The sequence below is a fragment of the Mobula hypostoma genome, chromosome 21 (assembly GCF_963921235.1).
Source record: "Mobula hypostoma chromosome 21, sMobHyp1.1, whole genome shotgun sequence".
In the NCBI taxonomy this organism is placed as follows: domain Eukaryota; kingdom Metazoa; phylum Chordata; class Chondrichthyes; order Myliobatiformes; family Myliobatidae; genus Mobula; species Mobula hypostoma.
The window spans coordinates 51,148,641-51,170,050 of NC_086117.1; the positions used below are offsets into that span (position 1 = coordinate 51,148,641).

Below are 21,410 nucleotides of genomic sequence, written 5' to 3' on the forward strand. Positions count from 1 at the left end.
CAGAGGGAGAATGTGCAGACACAGACAGTGCTGGAGGTCGGGATTGAACCTGCGGATCTGATGCTAGAAAGGAGTGGCATTGCCTTCTGCTCTGCTGTGGTGCTTGAAACTTTGGGGCATTAGTCTACATTCCAACATGGAAACTTGTGTAGAGTCTCCCCCTCCCCCCACCAAACCCAGACCCGCATAGTGCAGCCTGTCCCCTCTCCCTCCCCACCCCAAACCACTGGGGGATGGTGTCCCTCGGCACCTTGCTAAAGTCCATCTCAGCAACTTCTCCCACCTTGTCCTCATCCAGTCTCTACTTCAGGATACTTTGTCAAATTCTTTGACAGGGTTCCTCATGCACGATGCCACGCTGAGTGTCCCTGATCCATCCTGGCCTTTTGAGGGTTATATTTTGCCCTCCTGATTTCCCTTTGGTCTGCTCCTACATTTATAACACTCCTCATAACACTCACTTGACCCAAGCTACCTGTAGCTGACCACTACCTCCTTCACCCTGATCAGGATCTCAGTATCCCTCATCAGTCCAGGTTCCCCAGCCCTGCCATCCTTGCCCCTCACTCTAACAAGTCATGGAGAAACTGTCAGAAGTGGGGATCTGCTGGACCTCAACGTTGGACCAGTGTCAGGGGCTCGGTGGCAACAATCTCTCAGCCTTGGGACTAACCCCATGCATGGAAGACATGTCTGGGATGCCCAGGGAATTGTGCCCCTGCAGATCAGGAACTATACCTCTGAAATTTACATAACATCCAACCACATTATTTGGGAGCAGGTCATCAACTAGTGATAGACTCTGACCCTTCTGTGTAGACGTATGAGGTGGAGCTTTGAGAGAAGCAGCACAAACAGTGGTTGATGGAAGTGTGGAAGCGGAAGTTCCTCGGATTGGAAGTACTGATATTTAGGTTTGTGGAGTTGAGCTCAAATGTTACAAGTTACTGGTTTACATTGTGGAGATTTAAGCACGAGTCGGTTCAGAGTCTCTGGATGCAAATATCACTTTGGCACTAAATCACACACCACAGCCGACTCTGAAAGTTACTAACGAGGCCAAGAGTTTCTAGTGTGAGTTTGGGAAAACCTTGTCCCTGACAGAGATGAGCTGATCCTTATGGACATCTTCAATGATTGATCAGGTTGGATTTATCCCTCCAGAATTGCCTAATTGACAAAGAGGAGAGCAGGAAAAGTAACTCATCCATAAGACATGCAGTAGTTGAAGAATTAAGCTATTCAGCCCATCGTCTGTCTGCCACTCAATCATACTGATTTATTATCCCTCTCAACCCCACTCTCCTGCCTTCTCCCCATAACCTTTGATGCACTTACTAATCAAAAAACTATCAACTTCTACTTTAAATATATCTGCAGTTGTATGTGCCACTGACTTCCTCTGGCTAAGAAACTTTTCCTCATCGCTGTTCTAAAGGAACATCCTTGTATTCTGCGCCTGTGTCCTCTGGTCCAAGACTCCCCCACTATTTGAAATATCCTGTCTATGTCCACTCTATCTAGACCTTTGAATATTCAGTAAGTTTCAATGAAGCATCCCTCATTCTTTTAAACTCAGCGAGTACTAGCCCAGGGCCATCAAATGCAAGTCATAGATTTCATTTCCAAGATTATTTTCACGAACCTTCTCCAATGCCAGCACTTTCCCAAACCAACTAGATGGAGGAGGATCTTTTCAGAACCAAGAGCTTGTTTCATCAGAGAGACAGGCACAGATTCTCATGGTTCTGGCATTCCACCTATCAGACAGTGTTAGTGTCCAGACAGACAACATTGTGTCAGGATGGAAGGTTAAACCATAGGACACAGGAGCAGAATTAGACCACTGGCTATTGTGTCTGTCTTGGCCTTCCATCCTGGCTGGTTTATTATCCCTCTCAACACTATTCTCCTGCCCTCTTCCCCTAATCTTTGACACCTTGCTAATCAAGAAACTATCAAACACTCTCAGACATTAATGTTTTTATTCCCACAATTATCCTTTTGAGCCTCCTCCAATGCCAGAACATTTTTTTCATAGATAAGGGGCCCAAAACTGCTCACAATATTCCAAATGTGGTCTGACCAATGCCTTATAAAGCCTCAGAATTACATTCTTGCTTTTCTATTCTAGTCCTTTCAAAATGAATGCTAACATTGTATTTATCTTCCTTACCACCAACTCAACTTGCAAGATAGCCTTTAGAGAATCCTGCACAAAGACTCCTAAATTCTCTTTGCTTCTCTGATTTCTGAATTTTCTCCCTGATTAGAAAATAGTCTATGTCTTTATTCCTTCCAGTAAAGTGCATGACCATTCACTTCTCATAATCCTGATCGATAAGTTGCAGAATCTGGGCCTCTGTACCTCCTTCTGCAATTGGATCCTCGACTTCCTAACTGGAAAACCACAATCTGTGCAGATTGGTGATAATATCTCCTCCTCACTGACGATCAACATTTGTGCACCTCAGGGGTGTGTGCTTATCCTACTGCTCTACTCTCTCTCTACCCATGACTGTGTGGCTAGGCATAGCTCAAATAGCATCTATAAATTTACTGATGATACAACCATTGTTGGTAGAATCTCAGATGGAAATTAGAGGGCGTACCGGAGTGAGATATATCAACTAGTGGTGTGGTGTCACAGCAACAATCATGCACTCAATGTCATTAAGATGAAAGAGCTGATTGTGGACTTCAGGAAGGGTAAGACGAAGGAACACATACCAATCCTCTTAGAGGGATCAGAAGTGGAGAGAGTGAGCAGTTTCAAGTTCCTGTGTGTCAAGATCTCTGAGGACCTAACCTGGTCCCAACATATCGATGCAGCTATAAAGAAGGCAAGATAGTGGCTATACTTCAATAGGAGTTTGAAGAGATTTGGTATGTCACAAAAAACACTCCAAATCTTCTACAGATGTACTGTGGAGAGCATTCTGACAGGCTGTAGCAGTATCTGGTATGGAGAGGCTACTGCACAGGACTGAAAGAAGCTGTAGAAGGTTGCCAATTTAGTCAGCTCCATCTTGGGTACTAGCCTACAAAGTACCCAGGACATCTTCGGGGAACGGTGTCTCGGAAAGGCAGCGTCCATTATTAAGGACCTCCAGCACACAGGGCATGTCCTTTTCTCACTGTTACCATCAGGTAGGAGGTACAGAAGCCTGAAGGCACACACTCCGCGATTCAGGAACAGCTTCTTCCCCTCTGCCAACTGATTCCTAAATGGACATTGAACCCATGAACACTACCTCACTTTTTAAAATATATATTATCTATGTTTTTGCACAATTTTTAATCTATTCAATATACAGATACTGTTTATTTATTTATTTCTATATTATCATATATTGCATTGAACTGTTGTTGCTAAGTTAACAAATTTCACGACACATGCCGGTGATAATAAACCTGATTCTGATTCTGACTTCCCTACGCAGTATTTCATCTGCCACCTCTTTGCCCATTTTCCTAATCTGTTTATGTCCTTGGCCAAAAAGCCATCAATTCTGCCATCTAAATCACTGCAGGAAATATGGAAATCAAAATATGGAAAGAAGCAGTCCTAACACAGACCCCTGCACAACACCACTAATCACAGGCAGCCATCCAGAAAAGTCCTTTTTTATTCCCACTCTTTGCCTTCTGCCAGTCCAGCCAATCTTCTGTCCATGTTAATACCTTTCCTGTAATACCATGGTCTCTTATCTTGTTAAGCAGCCTTGTGTAACACCTTGTCAAAGGCCTTCTGAAAATCCAAGTAAGCAACATACACTCCTTTGTCTATCCTGCTTGTTATTTTCTCAAAGAATTCCAACAGATTTCAGGTAAGATTTCCCCTTAAGAAAACAATGTTGACTTTGGCCTACTTTATCATGCGCCTCCAAGTACCCCAAAACCTCATCCTTAACAATGGATTCCAACATCTTCCCAGTCAGGCTAACTGGTCTATTTCCTTTCTTTTGCCTCCCTCCTTTCTTAAAGAGTGGAGTGACATTTGCACTTTTCCAGTTCTCAGTGATTCTAGAATCTAGTGATTCTTGAAAGATCATTACTTATGTCTCCACAATCTCTGCAGCTTCCTCTTTCAGAACCCTGGGGTGTAGTCCATCTGGTCAAGGTAATTTTTCTACCTTCAGACCTTTCAGTTACCCAACCAACTTCTCCTTAGTACCAGTATCTACACTCCTGACACTCTTGAATTTCTAACATACTGTTGGGGTCTCCCCGTGAAAACTCATGCAAAATGCTTATTAAGTTTCATCTGTCATATCTTTGTCCCCAATTACAAACTCTCCAATCTGCAATAATCATTCCAAGCTGGGACTGAGGACCCTCACTACTCCCTACAGTCAATGGCTTGGCAAGCCTCTCTGCTCAGGGCAGTAAGGGATGGTTAGTAAACACCAGCCTCACAAACAATACCTGTCCCACATGAAATGGAATAAATTAAGAATAGCTGACCATTGAGTCAGCTTCTTAGCCCCAAAACAACGTGGTCAACAGGGTCATTGCCTCCAGAAGAGTGCCAATACTGCCGATGCTCTCCTCATTTGGTAACCATCAGGGAAATCCCAGAGTCACAGAATTCCCACCACAACCTGAATCTGTGAAGGAAGCCTCAGCTTCTCTCCTGGGAAACACCAGTACCATTTGATGAGAATGACCAGGGAGTTTTATCAAGGACAAAGGAGAGGTGTCCTTGGATTGGAAACTCCCCTACACTGCAGGGGAAGAGAACAGCTCGACTGGCACCTGAAGGTTGATGTCCAATGAAAACCCAAGACTAGAAGAGCAAATCTGGATAGAATGGGCAGGTTGTCCAGTGTCTCACTAACAACACGACTTGTGCAGACTCTTTGCCTCAACCTCCTAAGGATACAGACCAGTGAAAGAGGGGGCCCCTTCATGTGAGCATTCTTCACTCCCAGCAGAGAATCAATGATCCAATCAACAAGGAGCTGAAAAGACCACACATCAATTAGATGGCTGGTGTTCTGGCTGAGATCTTTAAACCTATCAAGTGAGGTACCTGATGACTGGAGGACAGCAAATGTGGTCTCCCTTCCAAGAAGTGCACCAGGAAAAAGTTAGGTAATTACTGACAAGTGAGCCTCACATTAGGAGTAGGCAAATTACTTTTTAAAGATGAGGAACAGAATTAACAATCACTTGGAAGAGAAAGGCTGATTAGAGCTAGCCAGCATAGCTTTGTCAAAGGCTGACCTATATGATTTAATTTTTGAGGATGTAACAAAGTGTACTGATGAGGGCAGTGCAGGAGCTTTGACTTAGGAGGACTTCAAAGTGATTTTCAACAAGGTGCTACATGGTCAAAAAGATTAGGTTAGCATGGGATTCAAGGTAAGTTGGCAAACTGGATGCAGTAGGAGACAAGGTGATGGTAGAGATTTACTTTAGTGATTGGATGCCTGTGTCTGGTGGTGTTCTACAGGCATTGCTGCTGGGATCCTCAGTGTTTGGAAATGGATTTGGGAGGCAAGATAAATAAGCTGATAGATAACACGAAGATTGTGGAGTTGTTCACAGTATGGAGGATAGTCTTGGGTCATGGTGATATTGATGTGTTCGTGAAATAGGCTGAGAAATGGCAGATGGAGTTTAATACTGCTAAGTCTCTCCAGCATTAATGGATTTCCCCCATTTCCAGTCACCTACCCATGCTTCCTCTACCCTGCACACCCAGGGTTCCCTTTACTCACCACACTTGTCCTCCCCATAATGGGAACACCTCCATCCTGAACTCTTTCACTTTTAGGGTATCCTCCATCCCAAATGAAGATTTTCTGCATTACTACCTGTGTTTGTCAGGTTGTGTCTAATGACACTGACATCATCCTTCCCCCGATTCTGATACTTGCAATGTCGAACAGTACAACACAGGAACAAGCCCTTCGACCCATCATGTTGTGCTGATCATCATACCAAATTAAATTAGCTCCATGAACCTTCACATGGTGTACATCTTTCCCCCTTTCACCTATTCTCTACTACCCTCTACTATTTGACATTTCTACCCTGGGAAAAAGACTGCCCCATCTCTGCCTCTCATAATTTTATAAACTACTATCAGGTCTCCCTTCAGCATTTAATACTCTGCTGAAAACAACCAAAGTTTGCAGCTGACACACTCTAATCCAGGGCACATCCTAGTGAATCTCTTCTGTGCCCTGGATTAGAGAGTGTTAGCTTCACATCTTTCCTGTAACAGGGCAATCAGGATTGCACGCAATATTCCAAACTGTGACCTATCCAAATTTTTTACACATTTGCATCATGATTTGCTAACTCGGTGCAACATACACAAAATGGTGGAAGGACTCATCAGGTTCCGGGCTGAGACCCTTCATCAGTAATGGAAAGGAAGGGGAAGGTGTCATGGCCTCTCTTTTGCCATAATGAAGCCACTCTCAGGGTGGAGGAACAACCACCTCATATTCCATCTAGGTAGCCTCCAACCTGATGGCATGAATATCAATTTCTCTTTCCAGTAATGTTTCTCCCTCCCCTTCCCTCTTCTTCTATTCCTCACTCTGGCCTCTCACCTCTTCTCTTCTGCCAATCTCCTCTACTTCTTCTCTTTCTCCCATGGCTCACACTCCTCTCCTATCGGATTCCTTCTTCTCCAGCCCTTCGCCTTTCCCACCCACCTGGCTTCACATTACCTTTTGGCAAGTCCTTCTTCCCCTCCACCCACTCTTTATTCAGGCATCTTACCAACCCCCCCCCCCACCTCCCCTTCCAGTCCAGCAGAAGGGTCTTGGCCCAAAACATCAACTGTTTATTCATTTCTATAGATGCTGCAGAACCTACTGAGTTTCTCCAACATTTTGTGTGTGTTGCTCTGGATTTCCTGCTTAGAATCTTAGAAAATTACAGCACCAAAACAGCCCTGTGGCACATCTAGTCTGTGCCAAAACCATTTAAAATGCTTACTCCCATGTACCTGAAGCAGAACCGTAGCCCTCCACGTACCTATCCGAACTTTGCTTAAATGTTGAAATCGAGCTTGCAAGCACCATTTGTGCTGGCAACTCGCTCCACACTCTCATGACCCTCATGCTCCTCTTAAACCTTCCACCTTTCACTCTTAACCCATGACCTCTGGTTGTTGTCCCACCCAACCTTACTAGAAAAAGCCTGCTTGCATCTACCCATCTATACCCCTCTTAATTTATATACCTATATAAAATCTCCCCTCAGTCTTCTACATTCTAAGGAGTAAAGTCCTAACCTATTCAATCTTTCCTTATAATTCAGGTCCTCCAGACCCAGCAACATCCTTGTAAATTTTCTCTGTACCCTATCAACCTTGTTTACACCTTTCCTGTAGGTAGGTGGCCAAAACTGCATATAATACTCCAAATTAAGCCTCAGCAACATCTTAGACAACTTCAACATAACATCCCATCTCCTGTACTCAATACCTTGAGAAGGCCAATGTGCCAAAAACTTTCTTACAACCCTATCTCCCCCCGATGCCACTTTCAATAAACTATAGCCCTGTATTCCCAGATCCCTTTGTTCTACCACACTCTCCAGTGCCCTACCTTTACCTGTGAAAGACCTACCCTGGTTGGTCTGACCAAAGTGAAACACTTTGCACTTGTCTGCATTAAATTCCATCTGCCATTTTTCAGCCCATTTTTTCCAGCTGATCCAGATCTCTCTGCGAGCCATGATAGCCTTCCTCACTGTCCACTACAACCCACAAACTTGGTGTCATCCACAAATTTGCTGATCCAGTTAACCATATTATCATCCAGATCATTTATATAGATGACAAACAATGGACCCAGCATAGATCCCTGGGGCACTTCACTAGTCACAGGCCTGCAGTCAGAGAGGCAGCCATCTACTACCACTCTCTGGCTTCTCCCACAAAGCCAATATCTAATCCAATTTACTATCTCATCTTAAATGCCAAGCAACTGAAACTTCTTGATCAACCTTGTCAAATGCATTGCTAAAGTCCATATAGACAATATCCACTGCCTTACCTTCATCGACTTTCCTGGTAAATTCCTCAAAAATCTCTGTAAGATTGGTTAGACACGACCTACCACATACAAAGCCATGTTGACTATCCCTATCAGTCCCTGTCTATCCAAATACTCATATATCCAGTCCCTTAGAATATCTTCGATAAATTTCAGATATCAGGCTCAAAGGTTTATAATTTCCTGGTTTATTCTTAGAGTCTTTCTTAAACAACAGAACAACTTCGGTTATCCTCCAGACCTCTGGTACCTATCCTGTCGTTAAGAATGATTTAAATATCTCTGCTAGGGCCCCAGCAATGTCTGCACTTGCCTCCCGCAGTGTCCGAGGGGACACCTTGTCAAGCTCTGGAGATCTATCCACCCTGATTTGCTTCAGGATAGCAAGCACCTCCTCCTCTGGAATCTGTACAGGGTCCATGAAGTTGATGCCACTTTGCCTCAGTTCTATACACTCTATGTCTGTCTCCTGAGTAAATACAGATGCAAAAAAAAAAAAATCTTAAGATCTCCCCCATCTATCTTGGCTCCACACATGAATTACTGATTAAGGAAACTTTCCTGAACACATTTGACAAACTCTATCCCATCTAGTCCTTTTATAGTCCCAGTCAATGTGGAAAGTTAAAATCACCTACTATAACAACTATATGTTTCTTGCAGCAATCTATGATCTCTCTACAAATCTGTTCCTTTTAAATTCCTGCAGACTGCTGGGTGGTTTGTAATATAGCCCCATTAATGTGGTCGTACCTTTCTTATTCCTCAGTTCCACCCATAACACCCCACTAGATGAGTTCTCCAGTCTGTCCTGATGGTGCACTGCCGTGACATTTTCCCTGACTAGTAACACCACCCCTCCTCCTTTAATACCCCACCCACTCTGTTACATCTAAAGCAACAGAACCTTGCAATATTGAGTTGCCAGTCCTGCCCCTCCTGCAACCAAGTCTCACCAATGGCTACAATATCATAATTCCAGATGTTGATCCATGCCCTGAGTTCATCTGCCTTTCCTACGATACTTCTTGCATTGAAATATATAACAGCTCAGGTCCCTAGTTGTACCATGCTCAACCTTTTGATTCCTGACTTTGTCTGAGGTCTTATCAACATCTGTCTCCATAACCTTGGCACCAACTGTTCTCATCACTCAGCCTACACACGTCATTGGTACCTACATGGACCACACCTCTGACTGTTCACTCTCCTACTTAAGAATGCTGAGGACTCGATATGAGATCTCCTGGACCCTGGCACCCGGGAGGCAACATACCATCCTGGAATCTCGTTCTCATCCACAGAATCTCCTTTCTATACCCCTAATTAAGAAATCCCCTATCCCTACAGCTTGCCCCTTCCCTTCTGAATCGCAGTCAGATTCTGTGCCAGAGACTTTCCTCTGCTACGTTAAACCCCCCAGAACCGTATCCAAAGTGGTTGTTGGGGAGGATGGCCATAGGGGTACCCTGCATTGAATTTCCCCTTCCTGACGGTCACCCAGTTTCCTTTGTGCAACTACCTCTCTCTGTGTCCTGTCTATTACCTCCTCAGCCTCCCGAATGATCCGCAGTTCATCCAGTTCCAGCTCCAACTCCTTAACACTCAGCTGCAGCTGCACTTCTCTCAGATGTAGTTGTCAGGGACACTGGAGGTCTCTCTGCCTTCCCACACCCCACAAGAGGAGGATTCCACTATCTCTACTGTTCAAGGGGGAGGTTACTCTATTTTTTTTGCCTTCTCTGCCTGAAGCCTTTCCTGGTCGAAGTGTTAAAGAAATGAAGTCTGAAAATCTCTTCTCTAACTCTGGTCGTTCTGCCTGGCCTTACTTTCCATTGTCCTTGTCAATCAATCCCGAATGCTGACTGCAGAACCTCTTGTGTTTTGTACTCTCTATCCTGACCAATGAAGGCAAGAATGCTCTGTCTCTATAGAATAGGTTTTAATGGGAATAAGGGGAAATGTGAGGGAGATCTAGCCCGTGGGCTGGGAGAAGGGAACCTGAGATGCCGAGACCTGTGCTGAGGAAGCTTCAGCTTTCAATGTGAACCCTTCCCCCTTGCACAACCGCTACCCGACCCACTGAGCCTTTCCGGAATTCTCCTAAAGATTCTGCGGATTTTGCTGAACGGAAGGTGTCATCTTTGTTACAAGACCCTGAGCGCCCTGACCTTGTCATCAGAGGGAATGCTGAAGAAGGGAGGACAGAATGATTCAGGAAGATGGCTGTAGTGGAGGAGAGAAGAGGAGGGACACGGGCAGGACAGGGTGCAGCTGAGGAAAGGCAGCGAAGTGGGGGGGCAGGGGTGATTGGGAAGGTGAAAAGTACAATTCTAACGGCGGATTTTCCCTGTTATGGTGAGGGTAAAGGGAACCCTTAGGTGTACCGAAAAAAGTGCAGAGCGTGTGGACAATAAGGGCTACGACAGGTAGATTGGGAGAGCAAGAGTAAATCGGAGATATGGTGGGGCAGATGCGCGGATGGAGAGGATGGTTCTCTAACTGTTCCCCGGCCCCCGGTCTTCCCTTCATCTCCCCAGCTGTATGAAATCGATCGGATTCGGTTGACGTACCTGCAGATGCGGCAGCTGGAGAGTGTGTATGGGAAGGATGCGCCCTATCAGTACACCACCGGCATGGCCCCAGCGCCCGTCAAAGCCAAAACCTCATGTGACCCAGAGAAAGATGGAAGCTGTAAACCTCGGCCTTCGGTCCCGATGGTTCCCGTGGCTCAGCCGACCCCTGCTTCCCCCGAATGCCCCTCCCCAGCTCTCCTGTAACCCGCAGGATCCAGCGTGTCTTCTACGCTACTTCTGTGTCTTCCTGGAAAGGTTTTAGGGAGACTGTGATCCCAAAACTGACCCCAAGTGCTCTCGACGGGGAATCCTGCCCTGTGACCCCAAATACGACCCAGCTTGTGTTCCGTCCGCATTAGCACCGCACCCCTACACTCCAGCGGAGCACCGATGTAACCCCGTGTACGGCCCGGACTGTAATGAAGGTGACCACAGAGAGAATCAGCGACATAATCCGACTTACCACGAAGATGATGGTGACTCCGAGGCAGACGACGATGAAGTTGATCCATACGATCTAAATTATCATGGTTACTATAGGGATCCGAATTATTATCATCGTCATACTAATCCGCATAGATCGTCCTCAAATCCGAATCATTACAATTCCCCAAGTCCAAATCCATACAACTCTCCGAACCCCAATCCGTATGATTCTCCGAACCCGAATTCTCACTATTCCCCAAATCCTTATAACTCCCCGTACGGATCTCCCTATGGCCCTTATTATGGACGTGAAGATGATGACGACTATTAACTCTGCCTTTGTTACCGGACTCCAAGACGACAGGACAAGGGACCAGGAATTGGCTCCCATCTTACTTCTCACCAGCATGTGGGAATTTTAGTAGTTTAACAAGAGCAGGCTCCTGTCCAAGATAGAAATCAGTAAAAGTTCAGAATTAGTTGGAACGGAGGGAAGTGTGACCAGAGGACGAAGGGGTGCAGGTGAAAGAGCAGCCGGATTTTACTGAATGGCAGAGCGATCATGACCTATCCTACTACTTTGGAACAGAAAAATCGGGTTCCACTCCCATGCAGAGTCAAATTATCACCTTGAGATCAACAGTGTTACGTCCTCTGCTCATGGGCTTGATCTGGGATTGCAAGACAGAAAAAAAGTCCTCTTTCCATATTTCCTCGCAACATAGGACACTTCGGCCCAGCTAACTCGTAAAGCAATTTCGTTCCCCACTAGCCTCCCCTGTGATCTCTCCACCTCACCTACGTATTAGGGGTGGGTACAGTGGCTGATTAACCAGTAACACTACTTTCTCTGGAGGAAACCGGAACACCCTGTCTAATCCCATGCTAACTTTGCACAGCACAGTAGCGTCAGGACTGTACTCGCTGCACAGACCTAGTTTAAATAAATCTAAATTTAAATTGGCACTGACCGAAGGAGAGGTATGCCACGAACAATTGGCTCCTATAATGTTAAACAGACCAAACGGGACAGTGGAAGGCGAAAAGGCTCCAGAACAAGGCAGCTATAGACACAATAGAAAGGTGCGATGATTCAATTAAATGGGGAACTTAACTAAAGCACAGTGAGCACATAAGCGGGAGGCCAACTGCCCGAGTTAACGGCAGTGTTCGCGCCTCGGACCCGAGGCGTTCCAGTCTTTGAACGGACAGTGAATTTGTCGGAGCTTCCGGGAAATCCGAAGCCGAACACTCGCAGCCCGGAATGGGTTATCGCATAAGAAGCTGTGATCTGCCATCCCAATCCAACAGATCCATTTCCCAGGTCTGACAGATCCTGTCTGTACAAGTGTTGACACGGGCGCTCGCTGCAGAAGTGTGGCCTGTTGAACGTTTCCTATCGGTTCCGTTTTATTGCTTCGGTCTCCGGCCGCCTGATTTTGTCCAAGCGATGCAGCTCAGAAACTGAGAACATTTCATACCTGGAAAGTCCTCCTGACATTCTGGTGTGTATACGGAGACAGGTGAGAGGATAGAATTAATGGACACTGCCAGTGCACCACTAACGGGAAACCCCGGAAACACCGAAGATGTCGCCCTCCGGGTCCGTGCCTCCCTCCGGGGTCAGTGCCACATCCGCCTTCCTACCGTCCCAGCCCCCTCAACGCCCTGTCGGCTAGTGAAGAATACGTCTACCTCCCAACCTCATGGGTTCCCCACAGCGGGAAGAGGGAGGAGTCAACCTGAGCAAAAATCGCGGGGATTAATGGATGTGACCAGGGTTGAAGAATTAATTTCCTGTCTGCCGTCCATAAAACGCTCGAGTAGAATTAGGCCATTCGGCCCGTAGAGTCTGCTCCGCCATTTGGTCATGGCTGATCCATTTCCCTCTCAACCCCATTCTTCTGCCTTCTCACCGTAACCTTTCACGCACTTATTTTTCAAGAATTCATCAACCACCGCTTTAAACACACTTAATGGCCTGGCCTCCACAACCGCCTGTGGCACCGAATTCCCCAGATTCAACACCGGGTGGCGAAAGAAATTCCGCCTCATCTCCGTTCCATATAGCCGTGCCTTTATTCCGAGGTTGTGCCCTCTGGTCCTACATTCCCCACTACAGGAAACCTCTTATCCACATCCACTCTATAGGTCTTTCAACATCCGATAGATTTCAATGAGATCCCCCTCCCCCATTCTTCTCAGTAGTAGGCAGCCGTGATCCCAGGGGATCATGGGTTTGCGCCTCTGCTGGACTGTGTCCTCTCCAGGGCCGGAAGATTTGAAGAACCGTCTGTTGCCCCTGCAGCGAGTTACCCCTCTCCACGTCACTGATGTAGTCCAAGGGAAGGGCAAGCAACGATGCAACTCGGCACCGGTGTCGTCGCAGAGGCTGCCAGAGTGAGGTTGTAAACAACATCAAACTGCCTTAGGGACCCCGGCTCGGAATTTCTTCCTCGGGGTTTATTCCCGAAGCCTCTCCCATGAGTGGGTATGGCCCCAAGGCAGCGGAGGTTTAAAATCAGAGTTTTCCTTCCCCAAGGCAGGATGCCGAGCCCCACCCGCCCGAAGCAACTGGGTTTGAGGAGCCAGTGGTCCGCCTTTGCTCCTTCTCTGCAAGTACAGCAGGCAGTGAAGAAAGCTAATGGCATGCTGGCCTTCATAACAAGGGGAATTGAGTATAAGAGCAAAGAGGTCCTTCTGCAGCTGTACAGGGCCCTGGTGAGACCACACCTGGAGTACTGTGTGCAGTTTTGGTCTCCAAATTTGAGGAAGGACATTCTTGCTATTGAGGGAGTGCAGCGTAGGTTCACAAGGTTAATTCCCGGGATGGCAGGACTGTCATATGTCGAAAGATTGGAGTGACTGGGCTTGTATACTCTGGAACTTAGAAGGCTGAGAGGGGATCTTATTGAAACATATAAGATTATTAAGGGATTGGACATGCTGCAGGCAGGAAGCATGTTCCCGTTGATGGGTGAGTCCAGAACCGGAGGCCACAGTTTAAGAATTAGGGGTAGGCCATATAGAACGGCGTTGAGGAAAAACTTTTTCACCCAGAGAGTGGTGGATATATGGAATGCTCTACTCCAGAAGGCTGTGGAGGATAAGTCTCTGGATGCTTTCAAAAAAGAGATGGATAGAGCTCTTAAAGATAGCGAAATCAAAGGTTATGGGGATAGGGCAGGAACTGGATACTGATAGTGGATGATCAGCCATGATCACAGTGAATGGCGGTGCTGGCTCGAATGGCCTACTCCTGCACCTATTGTCTATTCTCGTGTCAGTAGAAATAGTCCCGCCGAACCTAAACCACACTTGAAGGACTTGGTTGTCAGAGGCTGTTAGAGACGTATGCCATTTGGAGCACTTTATAGTGTGACGAAAGAGGGTTACAAAAAGTACACATAGACTAAGATGTTAACTGTCCTCTGCTGGCACCAGTGGGATCAGCAGTTGATCTGCCACCTGTCTTCAGGAGAAAGAGAGATAAGGAAGACAATGGAGCAGCATTTGGAAATGTTAATGAAGAGACGGGAGAGTTTAACGAAAGGAGACACGGTCTGAGAGCTGTCAAGATCGGCTCCTTTTTGAACCCTGAACTGTTTGAAGTGATGGACAGGCGATACCCCAGCAGGGGGATAAAAAGGGACAGGTTCGCTAAGGCAGGACACACACGACACCCCGAGGTAACGAGACCCTGGAAGCGGTGCGTCTCCCACAAGTCGGTGGGGGTTTTTGGAGGGCTGGTCGCGGGACCAAGCCGTAGACGCACAGGGTGGAAAGGTACGATCGGCGGGAACCTGGTGTGTGTCCGCCCTTGCCTGGGTGCCAGGTTCACTGCAGAGGAACGATTGTATCTAAAACGGAGGGGGTCACAGTTGGTGACCTCAGAAGATATTACAAAGGGCTCGCCCGAAAGCTGACTGCGAATAATATCGAAGGTCTGTGTGGAAGCCGTTTTGAATATTCATTCGCTTTCGCTCTCTCTCTCCGCCCCCCCGCGTCCACCGCCACGGCAGTGATTACGGTGAACTGAACTGAACTCAATTGAACTGAACTTTGTGTCACTTTGAAACTGGTCATTTACCCCTAGACGACGATAGAGCTTGATTGATCCTGTTATCCTAGTTCTGTGTACATGTGTGTTTATCATTGCTGAACTGTTGCATTTATTATCTTTTTGATTAGAGTACTGTGTTGCTTATTTCTTTAATAAAACTTTCTTAGTTCCAGTAATCCAGACTCCAACTGAGTGATCCATTTCTGCTGGTTTGGCAACCCAGTTACGGGGTACGTAACAATAGGTAGTGGAACCACTACCACCCCCGGCTATGACAACCTTAGGCACCCATTCTTCTAAACTCCACTGAATGTAGGCCCAGAGCCATCAAATATTCCTCATATGGTAAACCTTTCATTCTTGTAATTAATCTCGTGAGCCCCTTCTGAACCCTCTCCGATGTCAGCACATCCTTTCTTAGATAAGGGGCCCAAAACTGCTCACAAGCGAGGCCGCACCAGTGCTTCAGCATTCAATCCTTGCTTTCATATTTTAATCCTCTCGAAATGAATGCTAACACTGCATTTGCCTTCCTTGCCAACGAATCAAACCTGCAAGTTAACCTTTAGGGAATCATGTACGAGGACTCCCAAGTCCCTTTGCACCTCAGATTTTTAAATTGTCTCCCGTTTAGAAAATAGTTACGCTTTTACTCCTTCTGCCAAAGTGCATGACCATACACTTCCCGACACTGTATTTCATCGGCCACCTCTTTGCCCATCTCCCAATCTGTCTAAGTCCCTCTTCAGGCTGCCTGCTTTCTCAAAGCCAAACAATTCCCTCATCCAAATAATTGACAAACGTTAGAAGCGGCTGCGATGCAGACCCTCTGCGGAACACCAATAGTCACCAGCAGCCAATCAGAAAACACTCTTTATTCCTAGAGTTCGGTTAGTTTTATATTCCCCTGATGTTAAAATGTCACAATAAACAGCAAATACTGGCTGTTTAGAAGTTGATTTACTCTCTTCGTGGGAAGTACAAAGCATTCTGTCTCAGTTCAGTTTGATCAACAACTCTGCTGCACCACAACTAACTGCTCTACCGCCCCCAGATCAGGTCTTCTGACAGATGCCCGAGTCAGAATGCTGTTTACTCGATGGTAGAAGCAGCCCGCTTCGCTGCTGCCTGTCGTTGCTGTATCTGTACCTGACTTTTGTTGAAATCAATAATAATTCTGCTGCACATTAGCACTGCCTGTCTGCTTGGGACTGAGTCCTTCCCGGTGGTGCCTCCTGCCCAGTAAGGTGGTAGGACAGAAGGTGCTGCCAGATACCCTGGGGAGAAGGGACAGTTGTGAAACTTGGGAACCTTTTTAAAAAATCCTCTATATACCCGGTACCAAACACTTCAAAAACAATGGAACACTTTTGAAGGGGGGAGTTTGAAAGTAGTGAAGAAGCCCACACCAACACCAGCTCCCCGTTCTGAGGGGTCCCAGAATGTCGCCGCGTCTCCTAACTGACATCTCTTCCCAAACATCACTCACTGACCACGTTTAACACGTTTTAAATGCTGCAGACTGCAGATGCTGGAAAATTTTAAACACAGAGAAAAAAAACCCTGGAGCATCTTCAGCCTGGCCTCAGAGTTCCTGCAGCATCTTGCGCGGGTTTTAAAATCTCGTTCTTGTCAAATGTTCCAGTCTCGTCCATGACTAACTTTACAACTATCCTGGGATGTCTGGTTCATCCTTGTACACATCAAACATTGGGTCAAACACGAGAAAATCTGCAGATACTGGAAATCAGAGCAACACACAAGATGCTGGAGGAACTCAGCAGGCCAGGCAGCGTCTAGGAAAACGGACCGAAACCCTTCGGCAGGACACGGGGTCAAGCAGTGTGGGCACAGGGACACTAACGGCTTTGATCTTATGTGGAGAGAAAAGGGACTGCAGATGCTAGAATCTGGAGCGACAATCGGTCTGCTAAAGGAACTCAGCACGCCGAGCAACACAGATGGGCTGGACACTCGGCAGTTCGAGGCGTCATTCCACCCCCTTCCCATCCACAGACGCTGACCCAGGCGTTGAGCTCCCTCGGGGGGGGGGGGGGCGGTAGTTTCAGGTGAAACTGGTCTGAGCTGAAGGGATTGTCAACACATCCAGAGCAGATACATACAACTTGTTGAAACTTTATTTCTCCTGCATGGGGCCTGGCTCTGTCACACTTGTCTGCAATCCTGCTTTCCAGGGGTAACATCAGACACACAGGCTCACAGTACAAACACAATGTCAGGTTTCACTAACCACTGACAGGAAAGCAGTAAACCCAGAGAGGGCGAAACCTGGCAAATAACATCAGGCAGTCAGGAGCACAATCCCGACTCTAACATCCCGGAAGGGGCGGGAATACAGGAGGGGCTTGGAGACACGGCGGAGAATCTCCACTGGGTACAGTCATGTTCAGCTGTCAAACAATCCCAACAACAGTTCTGGGGGTCCAGCCCTGCTCAGCAAATCAAAAGAAGAGACCTCGCATTCGGCGGCCAATGCCCTGGCGGTCGTACAGGATGTTGAACTTGTTCACAAACTGGTTCATGGTGTTGCAGGTTTTGGTAATGGTACCCAGGTAAGCCATCAATCCCACGTCATTACATTGCTGAGGGAGAAAGCAAATGTTAACCTTGTAAGGGTGAATTTGAAGGCAGAATAGGTTATTGGCAGGAATCATAGCAATGTGAAGGAATGGAGGGATCTTGAGGTCCACGTCCATAAACCCCTTAAAGTTGCAGCATAAGTTGATAGGTTATTAAGAAGGCGTATGGTGCGTTAGCCTTCATTAGTTGGGGGATTCAGTTCAAGAACTACAAGGCAATGTTAAAGCTCTATAAAACCCTGGTTAGTCCACATTTGGAATATTGTGGTCACCTCATTATAGGAAGGACGTGGAAGCTTTAGAGAGGATGCAAATTTTTATCTGGATGCTCCCCAGATTAGGGGGCATGTCTTATGACGGTAGGCTGAGCAAGCTAGTGCTTTTCTCTCTGGAGCAAAGGAGGACGAGAGGTGACTTGATAGAGGTGTACAAGATAGAGGCATAGATTGAGTAGATAGCCAGAGACTTTTTTCCAGGATGGAACAAGGTGACTGGAGGGAAGTATGGGGGGAGGGGAATATCAGTTGTTTTTTTTTTAATATACATAGTATGGTGGGGGTATGGAATGTGCTGTCAGGCTTGGTGGTAGAGGAGATACAATAGGGGCACTTAAGAAACACTAGGCACATGGATGATAGAGAAATGGAGGGCTATGTAGGAGGGAAGGGTTAAGTTGATCTTAGAGTAGGTGAAAAGGTTGGCACAACATTGTGGGCTGAGGGGCCTGTACTATGCTGTAATGGTCTATGTTAACCAGGGAGGCATACTTGGGGAACGGTGCATACCTATCTGCCTGCCACCACTATTGCTTTCCCGAAACAAAAGCACAACTTGGTGCTAGCTTCACAAGTGACTCAGTTAGCCACTGAGACACAGGGTAGAGAACCAAACATTTGACACAAGGTAAAAATAGGCAGAGAAGAGGATGCTAGGTACAAAGGAAATATTTGAAAACAAGTATTTAATCCTTTTGAACTGGGGAACTGCAAGTCACAGAGCAGCAGGGCTGATGTAATGACAGCAGGGCTTTGGAGTGTCAGCAGGCACAGAGGATAGAGGGAGGGAGTGTTTGGAAATCACAGGGCCATGGATGGTTTTCCTTGGGATGAAATGATTCAACACTGGAATCAGCAATGTTATAGAGGCTCCTGAGAATGCTGGTGGCAGCATCAGTAAGTTTGCTGATGACACCAAAATAGGTGGTGTGATGTACATTGAAGATGCTTGTCTCTGGTTACAACAGGATCTAGATCACTGGGATAACGGGTTAAGGAATAGCTGGTGGGATTAATTCGAGCAAATATGAAGAATGCATTTTGGGATGTTAAACCAAATCAGGATTTAGAAAGTGAGTGGAAGGATTCTGTGAGTGTTATGCTGTTAGATCTCTGTCTTGCATCTACATAGTTTCCTGGGAGTGTCAACACAGGTAGACAGGGTGAAGGCAGCATTTGGCATGCTGGCCTTCATCAGTTGGGGCCTTGAATACAGGAGCTGGGATGTCATATTACAGCTACGCAAGATATTGGTGAGACCCCACCTGGAGTATTGTGTACAGTTCTGGTTGTCATATAGCGAAGGATATAGTTAGGATGTAGAGAGGGTCCAGAAAAAATTCACAAGAATGTTGCCAAGACTGGAGGGCTGAGTTAGGAGGAGTGACTGGGTCGGCTGGATCATGACAGGCATGGATAAGATGGTCAGTTTATTTCCTCGGGTGGATCAGACCAGAGGTTTAAGGGGAAAAATTTGGTGGACCTGAGATTCCTCTGTTACCACCACCCCTCCCCCCCCACCTCTCAGAGTGTGGTGGGAATGTAGAGCAGGCAGCCACAGGAAATGGTAGGAGGGGTAACAGTCATAACATATAAAAGACATTTGGACAGGTTGATGGGAAGGATGTTCAGAGGGATGTGGTTCAAATGCAGCCAAACAGGACGAGCTCAGGAATGCATCTTGGTTGGTATGAATGAGTTGGGCTGAAAGGCCTGTTTCTGAGCTGTATAATTCTGACTCTATAAATCTGGACAGTTGGGGAGTTAAGGATTACAAAAAACAGGCAGGAAAGTAGCTGGGATCACAACAGAGCAAACTGGAGGAGTCATTAGTTTACCATTTCTGTATAGCCTAAAACTTTGGGTGAGCAACTGACAGCAGCTAGGAGTTCCCCGCCTTCCAGCCTCCCAGGAAATTCTCCAGTGTCGTGGGTAAAATTGTGAGTGTCACTTTGTGAAGTGGAGCTGCAAATGGTTGAGACATGAAGCAGTCAGGTTCCCCGGGCAGTGAGCTGAACAACCAACTTTGACTTACATCATAGAAGTCTGTCTTGAATTTGTCCGTGCTGAGGACTGGCAGCCGGTGACACAAAGCATAGGCCTCTCGCAGAATTTCATGGTTAAATGGCACTTCACCTGTCAACAACATGGAAAGAGTCACTGACAAACAAACAGCCAACCATCCGAGGCTGTAGCCTGCACACATGTCTCTATACCCGTCCTGGGCTAACTACTAACCCAAAGCCACAAGCACGTTTTAAGCCCATGGAGAGTTTATGGTCCATATTTCCCTGTTTGATACTCCCTCACACATTTCCACCCACACCAAGGGAAGTGCCAGAGGCGACGAGTGTGGCTGCAGCTGTGAGCTGTCAAGGGGGAAGTATAAATGGAGCGCTGGGTAGAGTCAGGGGCGGCCATTCTGAGAGGGGCCACAAGGCTGAAGAGTTGCTGATAAGTTCAAAGTCTGGGTTTTGGTGAGGAGAGAGAATGGGAATCAAATGAGGCTTTAGCAAGAAAATGCAGATGTTGGAATCTAGAGCAAAATACTAACTGTTGGAGAAACTGCATCTGTGAGTGACTTTTCAGAACATTCTGTGCTGTACTTCTCTATCACTATCTGGGATGCAGAGTGTGTGGTAGGTCATACAGCAAGTTGATCATCCTGCAGGTGTAAGGAAACGGGCGACCACTGAAAAGGGCAGTTAAGGTAGGTAGGTAGTGCAGGACTCCTGTGGTCATTTCATGAACAAATACTTGTTGGATCTGACTGTTTAATTCTTAGATTAGACTGCTTAATTGTTATTTTTTTTTGCAATTTAACAATTAATTATCTGCTTATATTTTAGGTGGCTCTTATTTGCATATAAAAGTTTAATATGCCTCAATACAAAGTATAATCCTGGAAAGCTCCGGGAGCTTCTTTGCTCTGCATTATTTGAATAAGTGTTTTCTAATTGATTAACTTGGTACTGCAGTATTTGAACAATAGCTAATTGGTTAATTCTTATCTATATATTAGAATGGAATTTTCCTTATCTTTGTGGTATAAAAATATCCGTTCTGTGCTAGCATTTTGATCTTAGCTTCCTCTTCACTTAGTACACCTCTGTCACGGCCTGTTCAACTTTCCTTTGTTCTATCAACACTTAATAAAGTGATTTGGAAGCAACAAGTTTTATGCCTCAAAAATATCAGGATCCTGTATGTACAAGACAAGCTTTTCACTGTATCTTGGTACATGTGACAATCATAAGCCAACACAAAAAACAACCCTATACCCTTCTCAAATGGGCATATAGATTTGATACTGTTGGGGGGGATGGGTGGAAAGAGCCTCAGAGGAAAGCAGCAGCAACCTGTCTGCCATCAGGGTTTGGTCTGATGGGGACAGGAGGGAAAAGTCTAGACGAGCTGTAGTTGGGAAGGGGAACACACAGACTTTT

The 21,410-nt window shown here is 46.3% G+C and overlaps 1 protein-coding gene across 2 annotated transcripts in view; it reads right to left on the bottom strand.

Annotated features, from left to right (window-relative positions):
- Positions 1-17,213: 17,213 nt before the first annotated feature.
- cops6 (COP9 signalosome subunit 6) overlaps positions 17,214-21,410 on the bottom strand; it is a 48,523-nt gene continuing 44,326 nt past the window's right edge. For both annotated transcript variants that reach the window (XM_063073199.1, XM_063073200.1), the window contains 2 exons: positions 20,000-20,100; positions 17,214-17,692 (listed from right to left, as the gene is read on the bottom strand). In XM_063073199.1, coding sequence (XP_062929269.1) covers positions 17,552-17,692; positions 20,000-20,100 — 242 coding nt within the window. In that variant the 3' untranslated portion in view covers positions 17,214-17,551. The remainder of the gene's footprint in view (positions 17,693-19,999; positions 20,101-21,410) is intronic.